Genomic DNA, 24,340 nt, shown 5'->3' on the forward strand with positions numbered 1-24,340 from the left:
TAGAGGGCAGCAAAGAAGCAGAGACGGCCCCGTCAGACTCGGAGCAGCTCCCCTGCGTTTTTATCTCGGCGAATCTGCAACGGAAGTCCAGGTGTTTTCTGCCCAACAACGTCTGACCCGTCGATCGCCAGTGGACTGCAGGTCTAGGTTGCCGCCGACGCTTGGACGCTTGCCAGCGAAGGCGATGCCAGCTCCAGCAAACTACGTACAATCTGACCGTGGACCGTGGACAGACGCATGTGCGAAATGGCGCAGCCGCTGCTCGTTCCCATCTCATCTCATTTGCGGCTCGTTCGTTGCTGACCCAGATCAGGAAGACAAATCCCGTGCGATTCCAACCGTGCCACCGCTCCCACCGAACCAGCAGAGGAAAGCAAAATACGGGGGATGCAGATATCCGGCACCATAGAAGCTGGGAAATAGGGACAAGGCGAAAGAGGAATCGTAGCGTGCGTCAATATCCACAATCCCAGCGACTCACGTCAAGCCAGCGAAGCCGCTTAGGCAGGCACAGGCACCGGCCGGTAAGCTACTGCGACTGCCGAATACTACCGTCATGTGTAGTGGTCTCATACTAGAGCTGGGGCAGAGCTTGAGCTTACCGAATCATGGATGCGATATTAGAGAGGAGAGAGGAGAGAGGTGGAAAAGGGCGGGCATACCAGCGGCAGATTTCCTCCTATTCATGTATCAATTAAACCTCAGGATGGCCCATCCTCTCGCCTCTCCAAGAATTATACAGTTTCAGAACGCTGCATACACGCATCACATCCAACAACAGCCCCCTGTGTCGGACGTCGAAAGACAGCCTTCCGAGCAATGCGCTTTTTCAACCCCAAAACCTCCAGTTAGGAGTCGGCTCCATTCCCCTACACAGATCTGGATGCTTCTTTTTCCATTTCTCATCCCCATCGTCCGGGAACTTCTCTTGACCTCTGGGCACGAATCGCATGCTGACATGGCCCCTTCTCATCTGCAGCGAAATGATCACGCTGAGGCCGTTGAGCATCAAGTCCCTGGCATGCTCGGCGGCTTTCTGCCACACTTCCACGCGGCCGTCCTCGTCCATTGCGATGACTTGCTCATCGGTCGCCCACTGGTCGACGGCGAGTTCGACTGAATAATTTTGGAGGATGACGGCCAGTGTCGCCAGGACTTCAACCTGAGCGAATCGTCGCCCCAGGCAAGCTCGGTATCCATCGCTGAAAGGCACATACGCACCTTTCGGAGGGCGGTACATTCGGTCCGAGGTATCGGCAGCCTCGTTGATGGCAAGGCCATCACTTGTCACTGTTTCGGTCGGCATCTCTTTATTCATACCCGCTGCTGAGATTTGTACCTCGCCCTCGTCGTCTAGCAACCAACGTTCGGGTCGGAACTCTTCGAGATCATTGTCCACGTTCGAGACAGGGTGAACGGGCTTACCGCCGGGCAATGTCGGTTTGCCAGTTGGCCAGTATCTGGGATTCCGCTGGACATCAGACGAACACAGGCTGATATAGGTGCCACTAGGTACGGTACACGACTTTCCCTCGATCATGATTTGTTGATCAGGTACTCCCCAAGTCGACTTGGGTATTCCGATTACTGGCGGGACGAGCCGCAGCTCTTCTGCTAAAACAGCACCGACCATACCACCGAAGAGAGCGGGTAGGTCACGGTCATAGTCCCAGTCCGATGGAGGCCTTCCCTGGAAGATGCGGTCGAGGTCTTTCTGCAGGGCTCTCTGGCTCTGGGGGTAGAGTGCGAGATAAACCATAGAGAAATGTATAGAGTTGGCGGCCGTCTCGTGGCCAGCAAGGATGAGGACAAACATATTTCCGAGGATCTCGGGGTCGGTAAGAGTGACGTCCTTACTCTTCTTGGAGGCTACTTGACCTTTGACCAACTGACCCAACAGATCAAGTTGATCTTGGTCTTCGGCCCCGGCCTCTAGACTCTCCTTTTTGGACGCAACAGCTTCTTTCATATAGTTTCCCCACTCCAAATAGGCCTCGTTCGCCTTCCGCACCGTCTTCGAAGGGAGATTGTCCATAAGCCACCGAGGTAGGAGGAATTGAAGAAGGATGTTATCTAGCAAGCAGTGGATCGCATATGTATAGCTCATCGAGTGCCCAGCGTCTCGATCGATCCCCTGATTCTTGATCTTGGAATGATCAATGTAGTCGGAATCGACGTCAGCCTTTGCATCGGTCGACGGCCACTCGAGCTTCCTTCCGAAACCTGCTCGGCTAATGACATACAAGCTGAGCCGCATCGTGTCATCCATGACTCGGTCGACGGTCTTGTCGCCCTTCCCAGCGGGACCAAGCCACGAAGCAAGCATGGCAGAAGCCTGGTCAATACTCTCAGCCCAAACAAGGTGATTGTTCTTCTCCGTAAAGGGGGGACTGGTGGCTTTACGATGTTGGCGCCACATGGCTCCTTCGGTCGAAACCACATTTTTCCCATAGATATCGAGCGAGCGATAAATGTCCGTCGGCTTGGGGAAGTCGTTCCTGCGGGTCGTGATCTGAGAAATGACGGCCGGGTCAGCCGTGTGCATCATGATCCCCCCCGGCGAAACGACGAGGAAGGTGTCGGCTCCGACGCGCCGAAAAACCTCAATACTGCATCGATGAGTGAAGTCTGGGATGCAGAAGTCCACCCAGCGGGTCCAACTGCATGGCAACTTTGCTAGCAGAGGTAGCCAGAGCGTATGCGTGAGGAGCCACAGTCGATTGAGGTAGTAGACTGGGACCGTGACATAGGGGATACCAGAGCGTTTGGCGCGATCCAGGTTTTGCCGGAAGGAAACATAGGTATTGACAACACAGTAGACCACGAGGGCAACGACTGCAATGACCAAGGAGGACGGCATCCTGTCGGTGCCTTTATGTTTTCGACGGTAAGAGGGAGAAAGAAAACAGATCAGAAAGTCATGGCTCGGGAGATGGAGAGAGACTCGCAGGAGAAAAGAAAGGCGAGATTTATCTTTCTGTCTAGACCATGCGAGACAGCTCGTGTCTGAGATGATGGAAGAGGAAAGGTTCACGAACCAAGCATCAGATGGCGGTCAGGGAATGAGGAAACCAACCCCTGGTTGATAGACAACCCTTGTGTAAGCATCATCCATCCCAGAGAGTGGCGAAGCAACGGATAAGAGCTCCATCCGGAGTACATGTTCCCATCCTGAGTCCTCCAACCACGACTTTTGTGCGTTGGAAATCCTACGACACCATGACTGCCGACAACCTCGCCAGATCGAACCGACCCGCGCTTAACCCCCCAGCAACGTCGCTTACGAGCCGAAGGAGCTTCACCGCCAATCATACGCCATCCAGCATCATCTAGTATCGGCGCCTCGAACCTGTTGGGGATGGCCAATGATTCGTCATACCGTGCTATTAAAGCGAGGCATGTCCTGTGGGGGAACATAAGATCCCAGAGTACGGAGTATACCAAGCATCTCAACTCGAACAATTACATGTATGGGATCCTGGATTGCTACAGACAAGAAACAACTTCTGCTCCTCGTCACCCCCGTGGCCATTGACACCCACCCCCCTTAAGTCCCCGGTACACCCACGGAGAATGAGCAATTGGAGCAGCGCGAAACAAGAATACCAAACATCATGATTGCGACCCGCGACCGATACAAGCGCAGGACTCCTATCCTGGTGAGAACTCTCATTTCTTGAGCCCTTCTCTTTCTCTGTCTCTAGTCCTTTCCCTCTCCCGTTCCCACCGTTGCTCAGCGTTCCATGCCTCCACCTTCTAAGCGGTCACCGCCTCCAGGTGTGTTCCCTGAGCCTCAGCTGCCGGCTTCTCGGTCGGAGGAGGGGCCGCTACTGGCTCAGTCACCTCTGAGTGGGTACGGGCACCCGCTTCATTCGAGGGCACCAGGTTGGAGCCGAGGCCTCCAGCGTTCGATTGGATGGGCTCAACATTGGGCTGCCATGAAAGCAGCTCATCCTCTGCGTCAGCGAGAATTTGTCTTGCCTCGCTGGCCTGCTCGAAAGGCTGTCGCACGTCTCCCGGGACCACAGGGGTGTCATCGAGCAAGTTCAGAAGGCGGCGGCCATGCCTAGACAGGATGAGTTGTTTCTCGGCGCGCTCGATCGTCGCCGCAAAGTGCACGTCAAATGCCTCCTTGAGCTTCTGACGAGTCTATTTCACAATCACTAGTCAGCTAAATTCTTTGCTTTTCAGGGTGTGGGTCTGTTCATACAATGTTGGTCAGCTGCGCTTCTGCGACCAGATTTTGGGCCTCAGCTCGCACGAGTTCTTGCTCGAGCGTGACGATTTTCGGGCTGGATGGCTCCTTGTACTTGAGCTTCTGGATTTCATCGCTAATCTTGGCTTTCTGATCTCTGCTTGGCTGTACGCTGGACTCAATGTTTCTAATCTGCTTCAAGATGGCCCGATAGTCCTCAAGGTTTTGTGCGTAAAGATCCTCCTGTTCTCCTATCTCGGAGAGAATCACGCCAATCTTGTCCGACAGGTCGGACACGGCTTCGTCGCCGGTGGATTCTCCCCAATCGGACAGCTGGGACGCAATGGAGAGACGCTCGCGGCCGGCGTTTTCATACGCTCCAATAGCATGGTTCTCGGTCTTGATCAGCTTGAACAGCTTTTTGGAGAGTTCAGCTTGCTGAATGCCGCGAAGAGTGGAAATAGAGAAGGTGTGCTTGGAGGCCTCTTTGGTATGGTCATCCTTCTTACGGGAGCGGATGGACAGGGCGCGATTCATGGCGGCTGGTGGCTTGGCGTAGGTGTACTTGGAGAGTGGCAAGGGCTGATGAGTGTAGGCAGTATAGAGAGTGAAGATAGAGTCAACTTCAACTTTTCACGGTGATTGCGAATGAGAAAGAAGACAAAGAGCAGGCAGTCGGCTGAATGCGATGCGGATGCGGATGCGGGCGCCACGAAAGATGGCAATCAATGCACAGACATGACGTATGTGGGAGTGTTTTGGAGGGGCTGGGTGGTGATGTGGTGGTGTGCTGCCGGTGGTGACATTATTGTCCTACACCCTTCCTCACCGGAACCATTCTCCTTCGATAACAATAATGGATGTGCAACCGTCCTATACCAGTGCTTCCAGTAGTTAAGCCGGCCAGATCAGGACAGGATCAGTTATGCATAATGTCATGCATTACAATATAATCAATTCCAAGTTGGAGCCTGAGCCATTAAACAGAACGCTACCAGATCCGACAGGATCCTTGCACCTAATTCGCATATAACTTCGTACCTAGCAGCTCCGTACCAGTCCAGACCTTCATGTGATGATGTCATTAGTGGTCGCCCTTGATATTCTTGCTCCAGGCCTTAAGGTTAGGTGCTGTACTCTGAACTCCGTATTCTGTACCACTCTGTATGTCGCAGCCACCCTCCATCCATGAGCCGTATGTAGGCATGGTTCTCCAACTCTGTAACCGAACAGCATTCTCTTGATACCTCCATCCCCCATTAGGACAGGTATTGCCTGCTGCTTCTTTTCTCATATGTGACGATCTTGGTTCCGCTCCCACTGCGTCGTGGATCGGGATAGTAGTTGTCGCGCGACTGATGATGGTTCTCGAAGCTGCCATGATTGTAGTTTGGCCGATGCCCAGAGGCAGACCGTCGACCGGCCGTCTCACTTCGTCTATACGTGGCTACCTCAGGCCGGGACACATAATCTCGACTGTAGCGTGGTCGTGCACGTCGTCGGATGACCACAGCATCGTCACTGCTGCCACCGCCGAAGCACATTTTTGGGCGAGAAAATGGGCTTGGATAGTGGAGTGGTTAGGATGGCGTGTATCCTGCTGAGCTGTTGAGGACAGTCGATGTTGTCAATGACGTGCGAGACGTTTGGTGCCTTCTTTTGGTAGATTCCTCGCACGTGAACGACGTACTTTTTATGAAAGGGGGAGACTGCAGCAAGAGCGTTTGTCTGGTCGACCCGTTGGATGATCGGGGCACTGCCTGCGTTTTTAAAGGACAGCCGAAAACAGAACAGCCAGGTGGAAGATAAGGAAATAGAGAGGGAGGCTGAAGTGATCGGTCAGCATCTTTCGACGCCCCGGTTGAACCATAGTTGAAGCTGCCTTGATTGCGCCCTACCTGGTGCGCCTTAATTTTTCACGACATCATCTCGTGGCTCGGCGAGGCATGGGCTCTTGAATACGAGCGAGGGGTTGGTCATGGAAACAACGGCCAAGGAATCAGGCGTCGGTGGCTTGTAGGGCTACCCTTGTAGACGACGCTGACTCTGGGAAGTACCGAATCCATAGGTACGGAGGACTCCTGAGACCCTGTACGGATACTGGTAGAGTAGTCTGGGAAGCTGGGCGCAAGAGTCACTGCAATAATAGGTCAGGATGCAGCTGCACCTCGACTGCCTGCGGCTCTAGTAGTAGTACCTACCTAACCTACGGTACCTAGGCAGGACTGCGGCTTACTATGGTTCGGTCCGTGACGATACCACAAGTCTCTTCTCCCGCGTCCCTGTTCCAACTCACATTGGTGTTTTGTCACAGATAACCCTATCACTTAATCGATTCGGAAATGGCCGTGGATCTATACGTAGTGGTGGCGGTGCTCAAGGCTCCTCGCACAGATGTGTATACTCTGTAGACTCTGGCAGCCAGCGAAGAGCCGAAGATGAAAAGAAGTCTTAAACGCGGAACCATGGCGCGGGCAAATAGAACGTCTTTTGAAATCAACTATCTCTTTTTATCAAAACCTGCTGACATCTTCGAGACCAGTGCAGTCCGGATTACTAAGACAAGCAATACTCGTACAAATCGTTCCCGGGGAAAGCTGACCCTCATCGAGAAACCTCCACAATCTGAGCCTGCGCCTGCGCCTGAGCCGGGCCTGGTGTCCCTCCCCCAACCCTGGGCTGAGCTGCACTCCCATCGTATCGTCCGTATCCGGTACCCACCGGCGCCACACCTCCAGGTGTCCCCGGGGTGCTAGAACCTTGCTTCTGATACGAGTAAAGCGTCTGAGCCTGCTGGGTAGGGTGTTGCCTGGATGGATAGAGTTGTCCATTTCCGATCGGCTTCTGTGGCGAGGCTGATCGTGGTACACTGGCGATAGCATTGTCATGGGGGCGTTGCTGGTAGCCCGGTTGGCCTGGCCGTTGAACATAGCCAGGAGTTTGTGCCTGCGCAGGTGTGCCACCATAATTCCCATAGCTATTTTGTGCTGGCCGCTGAAACTGTTGTATGGTAGGACGAGATCCATATGGATTGGTGGACGGTTGGTAGGAGGTTTGTGGGTAGGCGGGTCGTGCCACAGTTGGTGTTTGGTAGGGTGCTCTCATACCAAACGCAGCCGTCGCTGGCACTGAGTTGTAGGTTCGGACTTGTGAATTGTAGACACCCGTATTGACAGCAGCTTGTCCATAGTTGGGCCGAAGCTGGGGAGTTGTTGTGGTGCGAGTGACAGCTGAGGTGGCTTGCTGGGATATTTTCTGACGTTGGAATGTATAATCGTCCACCTGACCGGTTCCCGGGTAATCCGGTGGCTCGACAAGTACCCTGGTCGAAATATTCAAAGCTTCAAGTTGATCTCCATTGAGTTTTGCGACAGCGAATGGTGGTAATGACGAAACTAGGATACTCAATTGCATTCTCAGCATTTCGAAAATATCGATCTCGGGCTCAGTTGGTTTGGGGACGCTCCCTGAGACAATCGGTTCGAGGCTGCGGTTCCTTTGATATGAACTCAGGGTCTGAATCAGATCTGATACCTGCTGCAGAAGGTCGTCCACATCTTCAGGTTCATTTTGAGCGCTGAAAGCTGCTTCTTCCTTATCTGGTTCGAAATTGGCGACGACTTCTTCCAAGCTGTCATCATTTTCTTCTTCTTGGACGACTGTCTCTTCAGCACCAGCCTCTGATTCGCGGACTCTGAAGATCCTGGACAGCTTTTGTTCGCCGTATTTGCGGAACCATTGCCGACCTCGGTCTTGCTCCGAGAATACGGAAGCTGAGTTATCGGTGCTTGGTGCAAACGATGAATAAACCGAGCTGTAGAGCGCATCGATACTGATGTGATTTCTATGTTGTAGGTCGTTTGCCTCAAGCGCTGCTTTGAAGTCATTGGCCGCAGATAGTTGGCGCGAGCGTTTCCGATTCTGCTCTCCAGTGATGCCACTGTCTCCATAACTCAGCCATGACCCTGTAGGTAGTTTGGTGAACCTGTAATCGTGCTTGAACTGAGCATTGTTTTCAATTTGAGACAAGTAGGGGATAAAATCCAAGGTGTTTCCCCTGACGGTGTTCTTAGATGGTCGTGGGAGATCTAGGGGCTTTAATCGACCCGAAGGGCGGAAGGCGGTGCCAAAAAGTCGCTTTTCCTGACTCTGTTTTTCCCCATCTCCTCCCAAGGCTGCGAAATCAGTCAACTCAAACCCATTAGGCAAGTTCACTCCCTCGGTCTCAGGTGTCGCATTGCTGCCATCCTCTTCGACAGGCTGACCGGTCTCGAGTCCAGAGTATAGTAAATGAGTGCTTCCATTCACCTGGCTTCGAAGGGATAAGATATGCCGGGGACGGTAACCAGGAAGGCTGGCCTTGGTCAAATCATCTCCCTCATCGTTTGAAACAGCGGCATCGGAGCCCCTGGATACTTCAGCATCGAGTATAGGTATGAGATTCAAGATGTTGGATAGCCTGTCCTGTATCTCTGATTTAGATGGGCTGGAGGAATGACCCTCCCCATTCGTAGTTACTTCAGAGAGATCTTTGATGATGGCATCTTTAACAGTATTCAGATCCTCCATGAGCGCACGAAAGGAGGAGTATGTTCCTGCAACTATTCGGCCCTCGATTGTGTCGGTTGGAGATTCGCTATTCGTGAGGCGCGCTCTTTTTGGATCATGAGCTTCAGCCGCCAAAGGTAGCGGGTACTTGAGCAACGAGGGCGTAGAGTCATGTCTGCATAGAAAGATCAGCTGTGTAGGAGGGATGAATTTGCAGAGAAGACGCACTTGCGGAGAGTTCGCAGAACATCTTGTAGAGACATCTGTAGAGGTGAATCTTTGACCTTTGCAGGCGATGTCGAAGCATCTGGAGAAACCGTGCGCTTGCGTTTCCCCAGATGGGTAGTAGATACCAAAATAGTGTCATCGTGTTCTGATACCCCGTTTTCTTCCGCCATGATGGTGTGGTAAAGGAATGGCCTGTTGTCGCAGAGATGTTGATTGTATGTTTTGGGACGCGAGTGGGAGTGCAGACCAGCGCGACAGCATGCAGATATGAACCACTAAGTCGAATACATTTGACGTGGATGTAGCCACCCTGGTATGTACTGTGCACAACCGGCAGGGAATTAGTTGCTGTCGGATCGCCAGGCGCGCGAAAGACAATGCAGGAGTCTGCAAGGGTGAGGTGCGGGTGGTGTTGACCCCCCAGACGCGCGACGTCGGCCTAGCTGATTTGCAGGAGGCAGGAAAACAATACAGTAATGAACGAGAGTATATTCCAAGGCGATTGTGCTCGTGTCTACTACCCCCTTCAACTTGATATGGAACTGCAGGTCGCGACAATGGGACTGGACACGGCGTAGGAGATTTGGAAGTAGTGGTGGTGCAAGCCTTTCGCTGCGACTCTCCCGCAGGAAGATGCAGTGGCGCCAAACTACTATTAGCAATGCTGCAGTGCCATCCTATCCGTATTGGGACTAGCAGCGATCTTGACTTGGCAGGTCCTCCGACCCCGAGTCCTCACTGTGCCCTGCGGTGCAGGTCAACCAACACCTACATACTGTAACTTCGCATCTAAACTCGAGCTTTTCACGACGGACCGCCAGCAGCATCTAGCTCTTATACGCTTTTTCTCGACTGGCTTGAATATTCCCCTGCGTCTGCAACTCAGTTTACCCTCACAACCCCCCCGTTTGAGCCCCCGCAGCCTAATTGCTTCTCAATCGAAGCATCAATGGATGGTCAACGTCCACCGCGTAATCTCTTCTTTCCCCATTCCACCCCATCGCCTTGTGGCAGGGAAATATGTGGTAAGTCATGTCTTATCTTTGAGCCCCGACTCTCATCTGACATATGACAGTTCCCTTTCGTCCGATCGCCGTTGACAGGGGCATTGCTACGAATTTCCCATGGAGTCCGGCCTAGCTCATCCCAATGCCCGCGCCCGCATAAACCGATCTCTTTGGACACTCTAAATACACACGCTGCTAAGCATAATGATGCTCTCTCCCTCGCTAGTGGAGGTTCACCTGCACCAGACCCTCTACGAAACCAACACGCTCAATTTAGTTCTGCAACTTCTAAAGTTTTCCAGCGGAACACTTTCTCTGGTACGCAATGTGATGCGGAGCATGAGCAGAAAGAGGCATACGCTGCCACAGAATTGGAAATTGGATATGGGCTCGACCCTGTTCACCAAACTGTGTCGAAACAGTTGTCAATATTCCTTCCATCTCATGTCAAGAGGAGGAAAGTTGATCTCTCTTACGTAAACTCAGTTGAATGGGAGGAGAGTCTTGTCAAGCTCGAGGCATCGGCCACACTGTCATTTAGATCATCCACCCCTCTTCGCAAGCTCCTTCTCGACTACCTCCACAAAGTCGAGCCTATTCTCCGTGACACTTCAGCAAGCTGGGATTCCTCCCAGGTCGAATGTGTCCTTAACCAAAACCTGCGGTCCACGTTTGACGGCGCATCACTCCAAGTTCTTGCCGAAAATGGCTTCGATGTCACAGACGTGGTAAGCTGGTCTTGGATTCTCTCCTCTGACAGCGTCGATCTTGCTGTACAAAGGTACACTGTATTAGCTGCAGACTTGCGAAAGACTCGGAAAGGGATCATTCCTAAATTTGTCCTCTTACAGCTCCTCCGTGCCAGTTATGTCGGTCATTTTGCTCTCAAGGAAGTCATCAAAAGCGTTCTGGCCGACTTGCAAATCTCTCAGGAGAAGAAGCAGTATTCCGGATGGGGCTGGGTCACTAGGGTGTGTTTGGTCATCAGGCTTTTACGACATGCTCGGCGAGTCGCGCCAGACTGCCTCGATGATATCGCCTTGATTATTGGACACCTTTTCTCCGACTATTACAAAGCTGGGCGTACACTTGAGAGGCCGGAGTTGCAGCGTCTGACTCACATCTTCAATCGTTTCTTGACGTTGATTGCCTTTACGCCTGCAAAATCGCCATTCAACGCATACCGTCAACAGCAGAACGCACAGCTTGCACTTGTCCGTCTGATGGTCACTTTTCAGCCACAATTGCCGATTACGCGCGAGGGTTACCGCGCTCTTATTAGCGTCCAGTTGTTGCACCGTAAAACAAAGCATGAGCGAACATGGGCAGAAGCAAAATCTCCCTCGTGGCCGCCATGGCGGCAGATCAGATCCGGTATAGAACAGGACCTCGAATATCCTGGCAAAGAAAGCCGCGTGATGAAATTGTTGCGACGAATGAACGAAGCTGGTTACGCACACGGCGAGTGGGAAAAGAGTGCTGCGGTGCTGGCAGGATGGGATACTGATAAAAGTCCTACCATCCAGACTCGAGCAATCTTGACGCGACCTACCCGTCCCTGGACAACGTCGCCCCGTCGCGCTAGGTCTTCAGATGGACCAGCTTTGTGGGCAGCACGTATACGGGCTACGAGGAGCAGGAGAGAAGCCTGGGCATCTTTCTGTGCCTACGAGAAGTCGACAGACCCGACAGACGCGTCCAAAATGGAGTTTCAGCCCTACTTCGCCATGCTGGAAAAGTTACTTGTCCACGCCGTGGAAAAAGATTGTCACACTGCATCAGCGTACACCCCAGGCGATGTCAAAGAAGTATTCCAAGATTCCAGCAACCCTCGAGATCTGATCTACATAGAGAAAGACGTCCCTTCTGTGGAAGAATTCTACCAGCAGATGCTACGGATGGGTGTGAAACCCGGCGGTAATCTCCTCAGCGGGCTTTTGAAAAGCGCGCCAAATATTTCGGCTGGATTTTCCTACATCCAGGATAGCAGGTGGGATGATGATACGAAGTTGGTCCTCCGTCATGCCGAAGACTACTCTCCTACAGTGATTCGCCAGACTTTGAGCACTGTCCCAGATCATACCTTGGCCGCTCTGATCGAGCTGCTGTCTAGACACGGCTTCGATGACGAACCCTTCTTCAGGTTGAGGGGCGAGGGCTCTTTTGACGGCGGCAAGGACCCGAGTAGGAAAGAGACGATAACCCCCTTTGTATACGCCTGGGAACTCTTGACCGCTTCACGTTCTTCCAATCCGCGTTTATGGAATGCGCTCCTTGAAGGATCCTTGGTCTCCTTAACCGAATTGAGGAGCATGGCTATGAGAAAAACCCTCAACTCCTCCGCAATCCGCGACATGAAATATAGCATGTGGAGCTGTCTATGGACGACATTTGGGACCTTTTCAAGACCGTGGCACGTTCACCCTGATCTCGAAACGTTTAGACATGCTGCGGGGATCATATCAGCAATGCTCAAAGACCGGCGCGTCCATGTGACGACAGCACGATATGGTTGGCTTGCAAAGAATATTTTTCTGCACGCTATCTATGGTCGAAGAATCACCCCTTTCCTCCCTCCTGCCACTACGCCGCTTCTAGTCGTGCCAGAAGGCCGCGATCTTCAACTGTTGGTCAGGGTGCTTGTGTCAACCCACGATATCGATGGCCTTGTGGCATTGGTGCGATGGTTGAATGGACACGCCGCCACACTTGAGTCGCTGAACAGATATCCGGACTCTACTGACAATGCCGAGCTGTTGTCGGGCGAGGGTCTCCCTCCGCTCCGTAACGTCTTATGCGCAATCCGCCTGTTTCTTGAAGGGAGTGTACCGCACTCTTTGGATGGTCACGAGAGCATCGCGTTCGAAACCCCCTTCGCGGTAGATGCTGAGACGGTACGAGAGGCCAGACTGCATTGTGCGCTCCTCGGATGGCCGTCAGATGCTGAGGTGGAACTCTTCATGTCACACGAGGGCCACTGGCTGGAGCGTGTCGCTCGCGACGCAGACTTGGTGGCAGCTAAGCGCTCAAGGCATGGTAAGAATGAGACCAAGGGGTCGGAAGGCCAGAGATAGGAAACGCAGGACCAGGTCAATCGACTGGGCTCTTAGAAAGGACTAGGGGATCACATGTCCCGAATTAGGAGAATATATATCTTGATGTTTTGGCGAAAGCACATTTCGAAAGTCCCGTATTATAGTTCCCTGAGAAGTAAAGTGTTTTGCCGAATAGTGTCCATACCAGGTACTTCCATCCGGAGTACGGATACAAAGACTCGTGTCAATGGAGCAGAAGATAGAAACTCGCTTGACACCCCTAGAAAAGGCATTCGCAGATGATAATCCCTCCTTGTACTGAGCGTCAATCAAGCGCGGGTGTCATGGAAATCGCCCAGCTTCGCATGGGGGATCAATGCAGTGTGCCAAAACCGCGGTTGCTTTTCCACCAGATTCTGGGCATGGGCCCTGATCAATCCCGATCATCCCCAGTGCCCTGTCCAACCATCCTACTCCGGGAATCGATGTACCATCATCCGCACCAACCCCGGCGTTAGAATCCACTCAGCTCTGGGCAAACCTGCTCCTGGCTCTGAGACTGGCGCCGAAGTACCATAGAGCCCACATGCCAAGGACGCCGCCGACGAGCAACCCCGCGAGCACGCTGATGCCTCGCCCGATGTCCAGGTTGATGTATAAGGGGCGTGAAAAGATGATGGCGCCCGCAGCTAGAGCGGAGCGACAGAGGTCATTGGCGGCAAACAGACTGGCTGCGTATTGTGGGTATGTCAAGGGCAGGTACATGAAGATGCACTGAAACACGACGAAGGCGCCAACGGCATAGAAGGTGATGCCGATGATACTCACGATCCAGTGGATATCGGACTGTGCTGTCCAGCCGAACCAGAACATTCCCGCAGGCATGAGCGTGACGGCAAACAAGGCCGGCACGAGCCGGTGTTCCTGTGCGCGCAACCCGTTCTTCTTGATATCAGGCTCCAGATACCAGTAGACGTAGGAGCAATAGATCGCGATTCCAATTACACAGCCCACCACGATGCACGTGAAGACGATCCCTAGTTCGCCTATGTTGAAGCCGTAGATACCAACATAGACGATGGGGAACGCTTCGAAGAAGGAGTAGTAGATTCCTGCAGGTAAAAGCAGGCGGTCAGCAAAACTGATTCGAAGACGTGTAAGAATGAGTGGTTCTCACCGTAGATTAGACTGGTGTAAATATTGGTGAACAAGACCCCGGGGTCTTTGATACATATCTCAATGGGCTTCCACAGTTGGTCGGCGGCAATCCTGCCGAAGCTCAGGTTCCCCTGATCGATTTCGCCCTGAGACTTGAGATTCTGACGGCCAGTGAGCTTCCGAAGGCGTTGTGCGCGCCGAAGCAGGATATTATGGGCGCTTGTTTCCGGCATGGAGATGAACATGATGATAAAGACTGGCGCCGCGCCCCAGAGCACTTCCCATAAAGCCCAACGCCAGCCCTCCTTCACCACGCTGAAACCAGACAAAAGAGGGCCAACGGCTGGGGCACAAAATGCAGCTGCTACCCAGGCAGTCAATGCGTAGGGAAGCTTTAAAAGCCCATACTGTGACCGTCATCGTCAGTACATGTTTCAATCGTCAAAATACGTCAGTGCAAACGGGAAGAGATGGTGAACAGAGAAGACGAAGTATGCCCATACCATATCTCCCATGGTGGCGCCACCGGTCGCCAGACAGGGACTTCCCATGAAACCTGTCAAGAATCGAAGAACCAAGAGAGTAGCATAGCTGTTGGCTAATGCAGTTGGGACGCAGAGGATCACAAACAAGCCGAATGAAACGACATATGGGATATTCCGACCAATGATTGGCACCTCTGAGAGGGGAGAGAAGAGCTGTTGAAAATGTCAGCTGGCTGCCGGGACCGAATATGGCGCGCAAGAACAACACGTACCATCGGCCCCATCCCATAGCCCAGAACATACATGCTGAGACCTAGCGCAGCCTTGCTCTCACCAACTCCAAATTTCTCCATGACCTGCGGTTCGGCTGAGGTATAGATGGCACTGGCGCAGTATACGGCAAAAGTATACAACCAAATGACGGTAGACACCCAGGCCTTCTTCCAACTGTTCCAATTCTGTGGGTTTGCCGGATCATCGGTGGTATACCAGTCGACGAGGATGACACCGTCAGCCGTCCTCTGGGGAGCGATCACCATGCTCTGTTGACGCTCCATGGCTTCTGCCTGTTCGACTTCGAAACGTTCAACCGAGTATGGCAGGGTCCGCTCTCGGGTGATCGTTCTGGTCGCGACAATCCCAATCTGTGAACGGGCAGCCGAGTGAGAGGTGGCGATGGTCGTCAAGCCTTGAGCTTCAACATCTTCACGGGTGGCTATCGTCGCTGGAGGAGTGAGGTTACTGGGAGCTCGACTCAAATCTGTCCCCGCTTCAATTTCCTGCTCCTTCTCCGATACAGAAGCATCTTCCCAGGGAATTTTGAAGTTAGGGTCGTCCTCCGGGAAGGCAAAAACCCTGTTCCGGGAGAGAAACCGGATGACCTGCCCCAAGGGCGAGTCTTGAACGACATTTGCCACCGAACTGCCCATCGCCCGCATGTGCTGGTGCCTATCAGAAATCGAATCAGGGGCGGGTGAGAAGGGCCCAAAGCCTCGAGACGAAAGTTGAGGGGATCAGGTCTTGTGAAGGCTGGTACGCTGCCATCTTGGGCGGGCGGAGCCTACATATATACCAGGAATGGTATTATTCATCCTCCCTCGCAGCGGCGGCTGGTCTTCGCAATATGTGGAATTTTGAAATCGATTGCATACTTCTCCGCTACCACTGGGACACATGAAGGCTGAATCCAATGACAATGCCGAGAAGATGGCCGGAGCATTCGGCAGCATAAGGTGCAAAGACAGTCGCCTTATCAAACACAATTGTCAGCAGCTGACAGGGTCGTGAAGGACTTGCTGTGTCGAGCTTGGAAAGCTGTTGGACGAGACAGCCCGATGACTGCTACCCAACGTGGCAAGCTCATCTGAAGCCCGTCAAGGCTTGCTATTTCCGAGAGGCTTTAACTTAGTTCAGCAGTAGGTTGGGGGGCCCTAAGGCCTTGTTCTCGATGAGTCACCCCCACAGATCAGAACCGACCTGTAAAGAGCAGTTGCTACCCTGCCAGCAGCGGGGTGTTGCATGTGGAAGGCGTCGGAAAGGCATTGTAAGCAGACCAGGGGTTGTGTGGTTGTATAGTGAACATACATGTAGTGAACTTTAGTGATGAGTAATAGCCGGCGTAATCGGTGGCCGACTCAGGCACCGTGATAGGTCCGTTGCCCGCGGTATGTCAGCAAGGCTGCCCTGCCCTGCCCTGTGTGCATCACCAGCATGTGGCATTGGTGGCATCAGCACGGTCGGTGACGTACACATTGCAAACCGCTGGCCATTGTGGCCACCGCTGTTGACTCGTTGTCTCTCCTACAGTCCCCAAGCATGCTTTCAAATTGCTAGATCCGTCCAGCCAGTAAACTCCACCATTTCAAATAGAAGTGGCGCCATTGAGAAAATAGTAGTCGCCATGGAGAAAATAGTAATCTGCGTCCTGATGGTATTACATGGCATGCTAGGTAGAGCGCGGAGCCGATTCCCACAGTATGAAGGACCTGGGCTCGTCCTCGGTGAAAAGATACGGAGGTATAAACCCGTTGGGAAGAACCACGAGTTCAATCTCTAGTCTCACGCGGCGTCGGTGGAATAGCGGTGCTATTTCGTTGCACCTGTCCATCATTCTCTGCTGGGCGATTGCAACCTGGCTGGTTTCATAAACACTGTCCCCGTCATCAGATATGCTTCTTGGGGGCTCCTCGTCGTCTTCCCGATAGTACTCGTAAGAACAAATCAGATTTTTCAACATCCGCATCCCGTGCCCGGCTTTGTCGTTCACCAGGCAAGGCTCGAAAGGAAACCAAACCCGTCTGCGGGCATGGAACGGGGGTCGGTCGCCGAATGGAATGCCAAAGATTTTGAAGGTTTCTAAGTTCGGCGGTAGCCTTCGCCAGGTACGGTGGTCGCAGACACCCCGCACCCTGATAAGGTTGGCGGTGCGGACGTCGAGGTCGAGCTGTTTCATCGCGTGGAATGCTGTTAGATTGAGAAAGGATCCCTCGAAATCGATGTGTTCAAACCCTTGCCGCATATACCCCAGAGCCAAGGATAAGTGCTCGAGCGAATTGGTGCAGTGCTGAGATAGAGCATCCACGAAAGGTTGAGGGGCCACGTTGCCATGCACCCGACTACTCCTGGCGCTGAATATACCATCGTAACGGATTCCTTCACTGATTCTGAGAGACTTTAAGGCCCGGGGAAAACTGAGGAGGATGGCTAAAGAGGGAGAGAAGATGTCGCATTCTTCAAGGTGTAAGTGCTCGAGGTTGGTGGACTTGATTAGCGTATGGTCGTCGTGGAATGGCGCGAGCAGCACATCAGGGAAGTCGGTGCTGGCACAAGATATGGTAAGGGACCGGAGGTTTGGATGCAAGAAGAGCATGGCGTATCTGGTCATGGAATACATTTCTTTCTGACCATCCACAAAATGTAATGTACCTGGGATCGGTCAGTTCGTCCGAAGAGAGCATTCTGCCGTTGGGCTGGTAGCGAGACCTACATCTCCGCAGATTTGGGAGTACTCTGTTGGCCGGATTTGGCACGACAGCTGAAGCACTCTCGAAAATGCGCTCGTATCTGTCTTGCAGATTGACCCAGGGAACCCTCTCTTCAGGAAACTTGGCGTTGCAATCGGGCGTTTCGAGACACAGGTCCTGAAGATTGTGCATTTTGGCCAGGTGAGGCGGCAACATGCTCAAGCCCTCGTCCTCGCCGAATTTGGTGGAGACAAGCAGAGAGCGGATCCAGGTGGCACGGCGGGGATTTGCATACAAACTGGCAGACAGGGCGGCGGCTTGCAAGCCATTGAGCACTTGGACAGTGTGGTACAGGAAGGGTTCCGCCAGGCCGTTGAAGTGTTTGCAGACCAGGAAGGCATGGCGCAGGGTCGGAACGTCAAGGAAACCGAAGACGCTGATCAGGATCTCGTCCGGTAGGTGAAGGAGGAGGAGAGAGGCGGGCGTTGGAGCGATCATGGTGGATGAGGGATGAGGGATGAGGGATGAGAGATGAGAGATGCGCCCACCCCGGAATGGAGGCGATCGATATATCCGTAACGAGATGAAGATATCCAGGAACTGTGATGGAAGGCGGCTCGACTGGGAGTGGATGGTCGTTGATGTTGGTGGTGAGTACAGAGTAAGTGATATGGTTGCGCTGGTGCAGCTGACGATGTCACCGTCATTCCCATCCTCAGGCCCAATCGGGGTCAACCACGCAATTTCCAAGCCCAAGGCCTGCGCTAACAGGATGGTCAAGCTGGCACCAAGTCACCAAACCCAGGGCGGTTAGGGGGATCCTCAGTAGCCTAACTTCACGTTTTGTCGGCGCGGTCTGGGGCTCCTTAGGCGTTTAGGGCCGGCTTAGGCCTCCTTTGCCCCGGCCCCCCAGCCGCCTGTCCCCGGCTTTGGCCTTATATTTTATACATATGGGCAGGAGTGCAGGCGCAGGCTGCATCCGTACATACAGGCAAGGAAGATACATACTCCGTACATGTACTCTGTATGGATAGGCATGTCACCAGACAAAGACCAGCCCTTTCTTACATCATTCAGCGCCACCTCTGCTACGTCTATCTTTTAATCCCAAGAGCGCCGTTGCTTTTGGCTGTCTCAAGTCACCACCCGGGCAGTATCCTCAACGGACAGAAGCGAACCGTGGTGCGGACAGTCAAGCTGTTAACCCTGCCCAAGACCGCACGAACGGTGCTTCATCTGCATGCAGCTCGGTGAGCGTGTGGCAAATGGAAGGAACATCGTGCAATCAATCTCATCTCCACAATCGACTCCCGCCTTGAGATCTTGAGCAAGCCTTGGTTTGACCAAAAGACCGAAGCGAGTGCTTATCCCTGGTTCTGAAACACGCTCTTCTGGAGCGGTCCGCGTTCACCATGTAATAGACCTCATTGTCATAACCCTCGGGTTTCCCTTTCTCATGCAGGTGCTTCGTACGCTCGTCGAAACACTCGGCCGAACATCTCCACGTCCACTCTTTCGCCCTTCACCTCACTCTTGGCCTCATTTTCCGCATTCGCTGGAATCTCGACTTGTTGTCCATTGATTCTCCAGCCACAAGCAGACTGAGCAAATTTGATCAAGGGGTCCCCCCGTAGATCGAGCCATCCACTAAGAACACCCAAGTCGATCTGTCGGAATGTCTTTCCAACCTCGCCTGCGATCCGTATTCTCACCAGATCTTCGAATCCTGCTACATCCGCATACAAATCGGCGTACAGATCATCAGATTCCAACGTGGACCAGAAAGCATCATACTGCGCCGATTCGAGCAGCGTGTTCAGCCGTGTCAGCTTTTGTATCGATTCGGTAAAGTCTGTGGTGGGAACAGAAGTGTTTCCAGGCTGGTAAGGGATCGTCGACGGGGGAAGGAGGGCTAGACATAGAGAGAAGGCGGGCGAAGGAAAGACAGTCAGGGCTTTGACGAGGATGTTCGTGACTGTTTCTGGGTGTAGCAATTGTGGGTTGAACTGATACCTGTTTCGCGTATGTTAGCATGTCCCTTGGCAGGTTAAACGGACATGTAAAATGCATGCGCAACGAATATGTGTCAGATAGAGCTAATAATTCAACTCTCCATGCTCCCCGTGGGACAAGTCAGGTAATAGGAAACGTGGTATGAAAATTCTCTTCATCAGAACACTCGAAGGACGCCTTATTCATTCGGTCGTGGGTGTGAGTGATTGCTTACAATTTCAGTAGCGCCAGAGAGGCATAAGTGTCAAAGTACTTCTCCTCGCATTGTTGGTTGACATATTCTTGAAATGTGGTCGTCGTCTCGGGATTGTAGCGATTGAGGCCGTTGAGGATTTCCTCAATGTGCGCCGGCCGCTCCTTGCACTTGTCAAAGGCTTGAGGCATCTTGGAGGATGTTCCGCTGTGCGTGCGAGATCCTAGTAGAGTAGGGCTCCCTACTAATTTCTAAAGAGAGGAGAAATGATCACTTGGTCAAGAAACGAATTTCGTAGGACGAATGCAACACCTCGTGAGAGAAACTTGGGAAGTTCAGGTCACGTGTTAGAAGCTCTGCCAAGTACTACTAGTACAGATTAGGACCATCAGGACACTACTCCATACTAACCAGCTACATAAGTTCTCTATGCATCCTCCATACACAAAACCAACTATCAGACTTCACAATTCTAGCACGATCGTGTGTCTGCTCCCTTCAAGCTTTGAGTCTGCCTGCGCCTCGTGGAAAAGTGCGAGAGGAAATACAAATACAAGGCTTTCATTTGCGATTGCGCGTGCTGGAGTCTGACCTCGTGCGACTCGACTCGTTCTGCACCACCAGAAGCATATAAGCCCATTTCGAAAGTATCCGTGATCCGCGGCCGACTTTGTAGATGCCATTGTCAAATGCATTCGGGTGTACTCCGTACCAGGTAGATTCCCCTCTTCTCCTGGACAGAGGGTGAGGGTAAGCGGTGCCTTAAAGCGGCGGCCGGTGGGTGAGCGCCCACGTGAACTCGCCTGTCTTAAGTCGCCAAGATATCGCGTCGACCACCACTTTACGCGTCCTAATAGTACAGAGTAGTAAGTCGCGTGCCGCGACTTTGGCAGCGTGTTGACCTGCGAGACCATACGCTGTACGCCATACTCCCGAGAGTATCTTGACCTTGAGGGCGACACCCATTGAGCCAAACAAAAAGCACTCAAGAATGGCATCGAGACCGGAACTCAAGGTAGGTCAGCACTATCATTCCAGACCTCAAGTACTGACACCGACAACTAGCTCGATGACGAGGGTGGTTTCATCCGCAACTTTCGGTCCTTGCCCCCCAAACCAGACGGTGGTAACACTATCCGTGTCTTCGACCGAACCGACTGGTACTCCGCACATGGAGAAGACGCCGAGTTTATTGCAAGAACCGTTTACAAGACCACTGCCGTCATAAGGAATCTTGGGCGCAGCGACAATGCCCTGCCCAGCGTGACCATGTCAACCACCGTTTTCCGAAATCTGCTCCGAGAAGCGCTCTTCAAACTTGGCAAACGAGTGGAGATCTGGGAAGCAAGTGGAAAGGCCCAGTGGGCACTGGCACGCCAAGCTAGCCCTGGCAATCTGCAGGCTGTTGAGGATGAGCTGGGTTCTGGGCTGGACAGTCAGGGCGACAGCGCCCCGATCATTCTGGCTGTCAAGATCAGCGCCAAAGCGGGCGAAGCTAGAAACGTGGGTGTCTGTTTTGCAGATGCAAGTGTCCGGGAACTCGGTGTCAGCGAATTCCTCGACAATGATCTCTACTCCAACTTCGAGAGTCTGCTGATTCAGCTGGGGGTTAAGGAGTGCATTGTTCCGAGTGATGGCTTGAAAAAAGACCCCGAACTGGCTAAAATACGACAAATCGCCGACTCATGTGGAATCGCCATCTCTGAGAGAGCCGCGGCCGACTACGCGACCAAAGACATTGAACAGGATCTGGCCAGGCTTCTCAAGGGTGAGAATGCGATAGGATTGTTGCCCCAAACAGACCTCAAGCTGGCCATGGGCGGCGCAGCAGCATTGATCAAGTATTTGGGCGTTTTGACGGATCCTAGCAACTTTGGCCAGTTCCGGCTGTATCAGCATGACTTGGGCCAATACATGAAGCTTGACGCCGCCGCACTGAGGGCGCTCAATCTCATGCCTGGACCAAGAGATGGTTCAAGAAATATGAGCCTGTTCGGTCTTTTGAATCACTGCAAGACCCCGATTGGTGGCCGCCTGTTGGCGCAGTGGCTGAAGCAGCCATTAATGAACCTGTCTGAAATCGAGAAAAGACAGCAGCTTGTGGAGGCCTTCGTCACCGATACAGAACTTCGTCAGACCATGCAAGAGGAACACCTTCGGTCCATCCCCGACCTGTATCGCCTGGCCAAGAAGTTCCAGCGCAAAGTTGCCAACCTGGAGGATGTCGTACGCGCGTATCAAGTCATCATACGGCTCCCAGGTTTTATCGAAGCCCTGGAAACCGTCGTTGATGAGCAATATCAAGTCCCGCTTGAAGCACAGTACACGTCCAAGTTACAGGAGCTGTCAAATTTCCTGGGCAAGCTTGCGGAAATGGTTGAGACGACCATCGATCTGGATGCTCTGGACCGTCATGAGTTCATTATTAAACCAGAATTTGATGATCGACTGCGCGACATCAAGACCAGGCTCGACACCGTCAAACGTGACATGGACAAGGAACATCGTCGGGCAGGCCAAGATCTCGACCAGGAGCTGGACAAGAAACTCTTTCTGGAAAACCACAAAGTCCATGGACATTGTTTCAGGCTAACCCGCAATGAAGCGGGCTGCATCCGCAACAAGAGCCAGTACCGCGAAATCTCGACACAGAAGAATGGGGTTTATTTCACCACTCAGACTTTACAGGAACTGAGGAGAGAGTACGACCAGCTGTCCGGGTCCTACAACCGGCAGCAGTCGTCACTAGTCTCGGAAGTGGTCTCTGTCGCATCTTCATACACTCCCGTCATCGAACAGCTTGCCGCCATCATTGCTCATTTAGACGTGGTAGTCAGTCTGGCCCATGTTTCGGTCCATGCTCCTACGGCATACGTGCGGCCAAAGATACATGAACGGGGAAGTGGGGACACCGTTCTGAGAGAGGCTCGCCATCCATGTATGGAAGCTCAGGACGATATGAACTTCATCACCAACGACGTGGAATTGAGACGTGACATTTCAAGGTTTCTCATAATAACAGGGCCGAACATGGGTGGCAAGTCGACTTACATCCGCACCATCGGATGCATAGCTCTGATGGCCCAGATTGGTTGCTTTGTCCCATGCAGTGAAGCAGAGTTGACAATATTTGACTGCATCCTTGCTCGGGTAGGAGCTTCAGACTCACAGCTCAAGGGGGTCTCGACATTCATGGCCGAAATGTTGGAGACGGCGAACATCCTGAAGAGTGCTACTCGAGACTCGTTGATCATCATTGACGAGCTTGGTCGTGGTACCAGCACCTACGACGGCTTCGGTCTCGCCTGGGCCATCAGCGAAGAAATTGTGGGCCACATTGGAGCTTTCGGCTGCTTCGCAACTCATTTTCATGAATTGACCGCCCTCGCAGACAAATATCCCAACGCGGTTAAGAACTTACACGTGGTGGCGTTTGTAGGTGACCAGGACGGTGCCGCGATCAACGGTGACGGTGACGGTGAGGCATCCACCAAACGGCGAGAGGTCACGCTACTATACAGAGTTGAACCCGGAGTCAGCGATCAAAGTTTCGGCATTCATGTGGCTGAGCTAGTCAGATTCCCGGAGAAGGTGGTCAACATGGCGAGGCGAAAGGCGGCAGAATTGGAGGACTTTACCACCGTCACAGGCGAACAGAAGAAGACGGAATATTCCAAGGAGGAAGCTGAAGAAGGCAGTCGTCTGCTCAAGGCGATTTTGACAAAGTGGAAAGAACAAGTTGAAGGGCAGGATATGAGCAAGGATGAGAAACTCCAGCTCATGAGGGATATGGTCAAGAAGGATGAAAAACTCACGGCTAATCGGTTCTTTCAATCTGTCCAGGTATTGTAAGGCGGCAGGGGTTGTACTGTACCTTAGGTATGTTATCTTGAGCGTGGAGTCGGAGGCTAGGGTCAGGGGTACAGGGTCAAATAGGATGAGAACGCCAATGTCACAAACGGTTGCCAACGTCTGAGAGAGTTTTGCGGCAGAGCTTTGCTGCCAGAGTTTCAGATGGCTAGGCCAAATGGATACGGAGTATACATGCATCCAGGAATAAAAACACCGCCAGTATCCGTGTTCTGTGCCTACATACAAACCTAGAGTCGATACCTGGAGATACGGAGGAGCACAGCGGCTGCGGCGTCAGGGGATTTGCTATGAACAAGGCTGACTCTGACTCTTACCATGCAGACTCAGACCGTGGCACCTCGACGTCCTGCAGTGAGATGCCGTACTGGCAGCCACCAGAGCCAGCGTAACAGGCCAGGCCGATTGGAGAAAGATTACAGGTCAAGTACAGACACTTAACATGAGCAAAGCAAAGCTACCTTAAGCTGCTCTTCCCGCGATATGTGGTATGTGTTACGAAACCGCGACCACTGCGCTGCAGGACAGACTCTGGGCTGCGCTGTTCTGCCATCCCCAGTGACTTCCTATATGCTCTTCTTCAGCTGTTTCGCGTGGTATTCAGTAGATGAACTGCTATGTTGCCTGCGACAAGTGGAAGCCGCT

The 24,340-nt window shown here is 52.8% G+C and overlaps 8 protein-coding genes across 8 annotated transcripts; 2 read left to right on the forward strand and 6 right to left on the reverse strand.

The window, feature by feature from the left end:
- Positions 1-829: 829 nt before the first annotated feature.
- A1O3_01988 (uncharacterized protein) lies at positions 830-2,860 on the reverse strand (the record flags this gene model as incomplete). The annotated part of the gene is made up of 1 exon (XM_007732131.1): positions 830-2,860. The coding sequence occupies one exon, from the start codon at positions 2,858-2,860 to the stop codon at positions 830-832; it is 2,031 nt and encodes a 676-aa protein (XP_007730321.1).
- Positions 2,861-3,756: 896 nt separating this feature from the next.
- Positions 3,757-4,732, reverse strand: A1O3_01989 (uncharacterized protein; the record flags this gene model as incomplete). The annotated part of the gene is made up of 2 exons (XM_007732132.1): positions 3,757-4,149; positions 4,211-4,732. 2 exons carry the CDS (start codon positions 4,730-4,732, stop codon positions 3,757-3,759), a joined length of 915 nt encoding a protein of 304 aa, XP_007730322.1.
- Positions 4,733-6,799: 2,067 nt separating this feature from the next.
- A1O3_01990 (uncharacterized protein) lies at positions 6,800-9,141 on the reverse strand (the record flags this gene model as incomplete). The annotated part of the gene is made up of 2 exons (XM_007732133.1): positions 6,800-8,918; positions 8,972-9,141. 2 exons carry the CDS (start codon positions 9,139-9,141, stop codon positions 6,800-6,802), a joined length of 2,289 nt encoding a protein of 762 aa, XP_007730323.1.
- Positions 9,142-10,182: 1,041 nt separating this feature from the next.
- Positions 10,183-13,052, forward strand: A1O3_01991 (uncharacterized protein; the record flags this gene model as incomplete). Its single annotated transcript, XM_007732134.1, has 2 exons — positions 10,183-10,296; positions 10,401-13,052. The coding sequence occupies 2 exons, from the start codon at positions 10,183-10,185 to the stop codon at positions 13,050-13,052; spliced, it is 2,766 nt and encodes a 921-aa protein (XP_007730324.1).
- Positions 13,053-13,538: 486 nt separating this feature from the next.
- A1O3_01992 (uncharacterized protein) lies at positions 13,539-15,585 on the reverse strand (the record flags this gene model as incomplete). The annotated part of the gene is made up of 4 exons (XM_007732135.1): positions 13,539-14,125; positions 14,191-14,578; positions 14,675-14,869; positions 14,929-15,585. The coding sequence occupies 4 exons, from the start codon at positions 15,583-15,585 to the stop codon at positions 13,539-13,541; spliced, it is 1,827 nt and encodes a 608-aa protein (XP_007730325.1).
- Positions 15,586-16,601: 1,016 nt separating this feature from the next.
- Positions 16,602-18,117, reverse strand: A1O3_01993 (uncharacterized protein; the record flags this gene model as incomplete). Its single annotated transcript, XM_007732136.1, has 2 exons — positions 16,602-17,581; positions 17,643-18,117. The coding sequence occupies 2 exons, from the start codon at positions 18,115-18,117 to the stop codon at positions 16,602-16,604; spliced, it is 1,455 nt and encodes a 484-aa protein (XP_007730326.1).
- Positions 18,118-19,073: 956 nt separating this feature from the next.
- A1O3_01994 (eukaryotic translation initiation factor 3 subunit K) lies at positions 19,074-20,016 on the reverse strand (the record flags this gene model as incomplete). Its single annotated transcript, XM_007732137.1, has 2 exons — positions 19,074-19,632; positions 19,847-20,016. 2 exons carry the CDS (start codon positions 20,014-20,016, stop codon positions 19,074-19,076), a joined length of 729 nt encoding a protein of 242 aa, XP_007730327.1.
- An 800-nt stretch (positions 20,017-20,816) lies between these two features.
- A1O3_01995 (DNA mismatch repair protein msh-2) lies at positions 20,817-23,677 on the forward strand (the record flags this gene model as incomplete). The annotated part of the gene is made up of 2 exons (XM_007732138.1): positions 20,817-20,840; positions 20,891-23,677. The coding sequence occupies 2 exons, from the start codon at positions 20,817-20,819 to the stop codon at positions 23,675-23,677; spliced, it is 2,811 nt and encodes a 936-aa protein (XP_007730328.1).
- Positions 23,678-24,340: the final 663 nt, after the last annotated feature.

This window comes from Capronia epimyces (genome assembly GCF_000585565.1).
Source record: "Capronia epimyces CBS 606.96 chromosome Unknown aczIQ-supercont1.2, whole genome shotgun sequence".
NCBI classification, from domain to species: domain Eukaryota; kingdom Fungi; phylum Ascomycota; class Eurotiomycetes; order Chaetothyriales; family Herpotrichiellaceae; genus Capronia; species Capronia epimyces.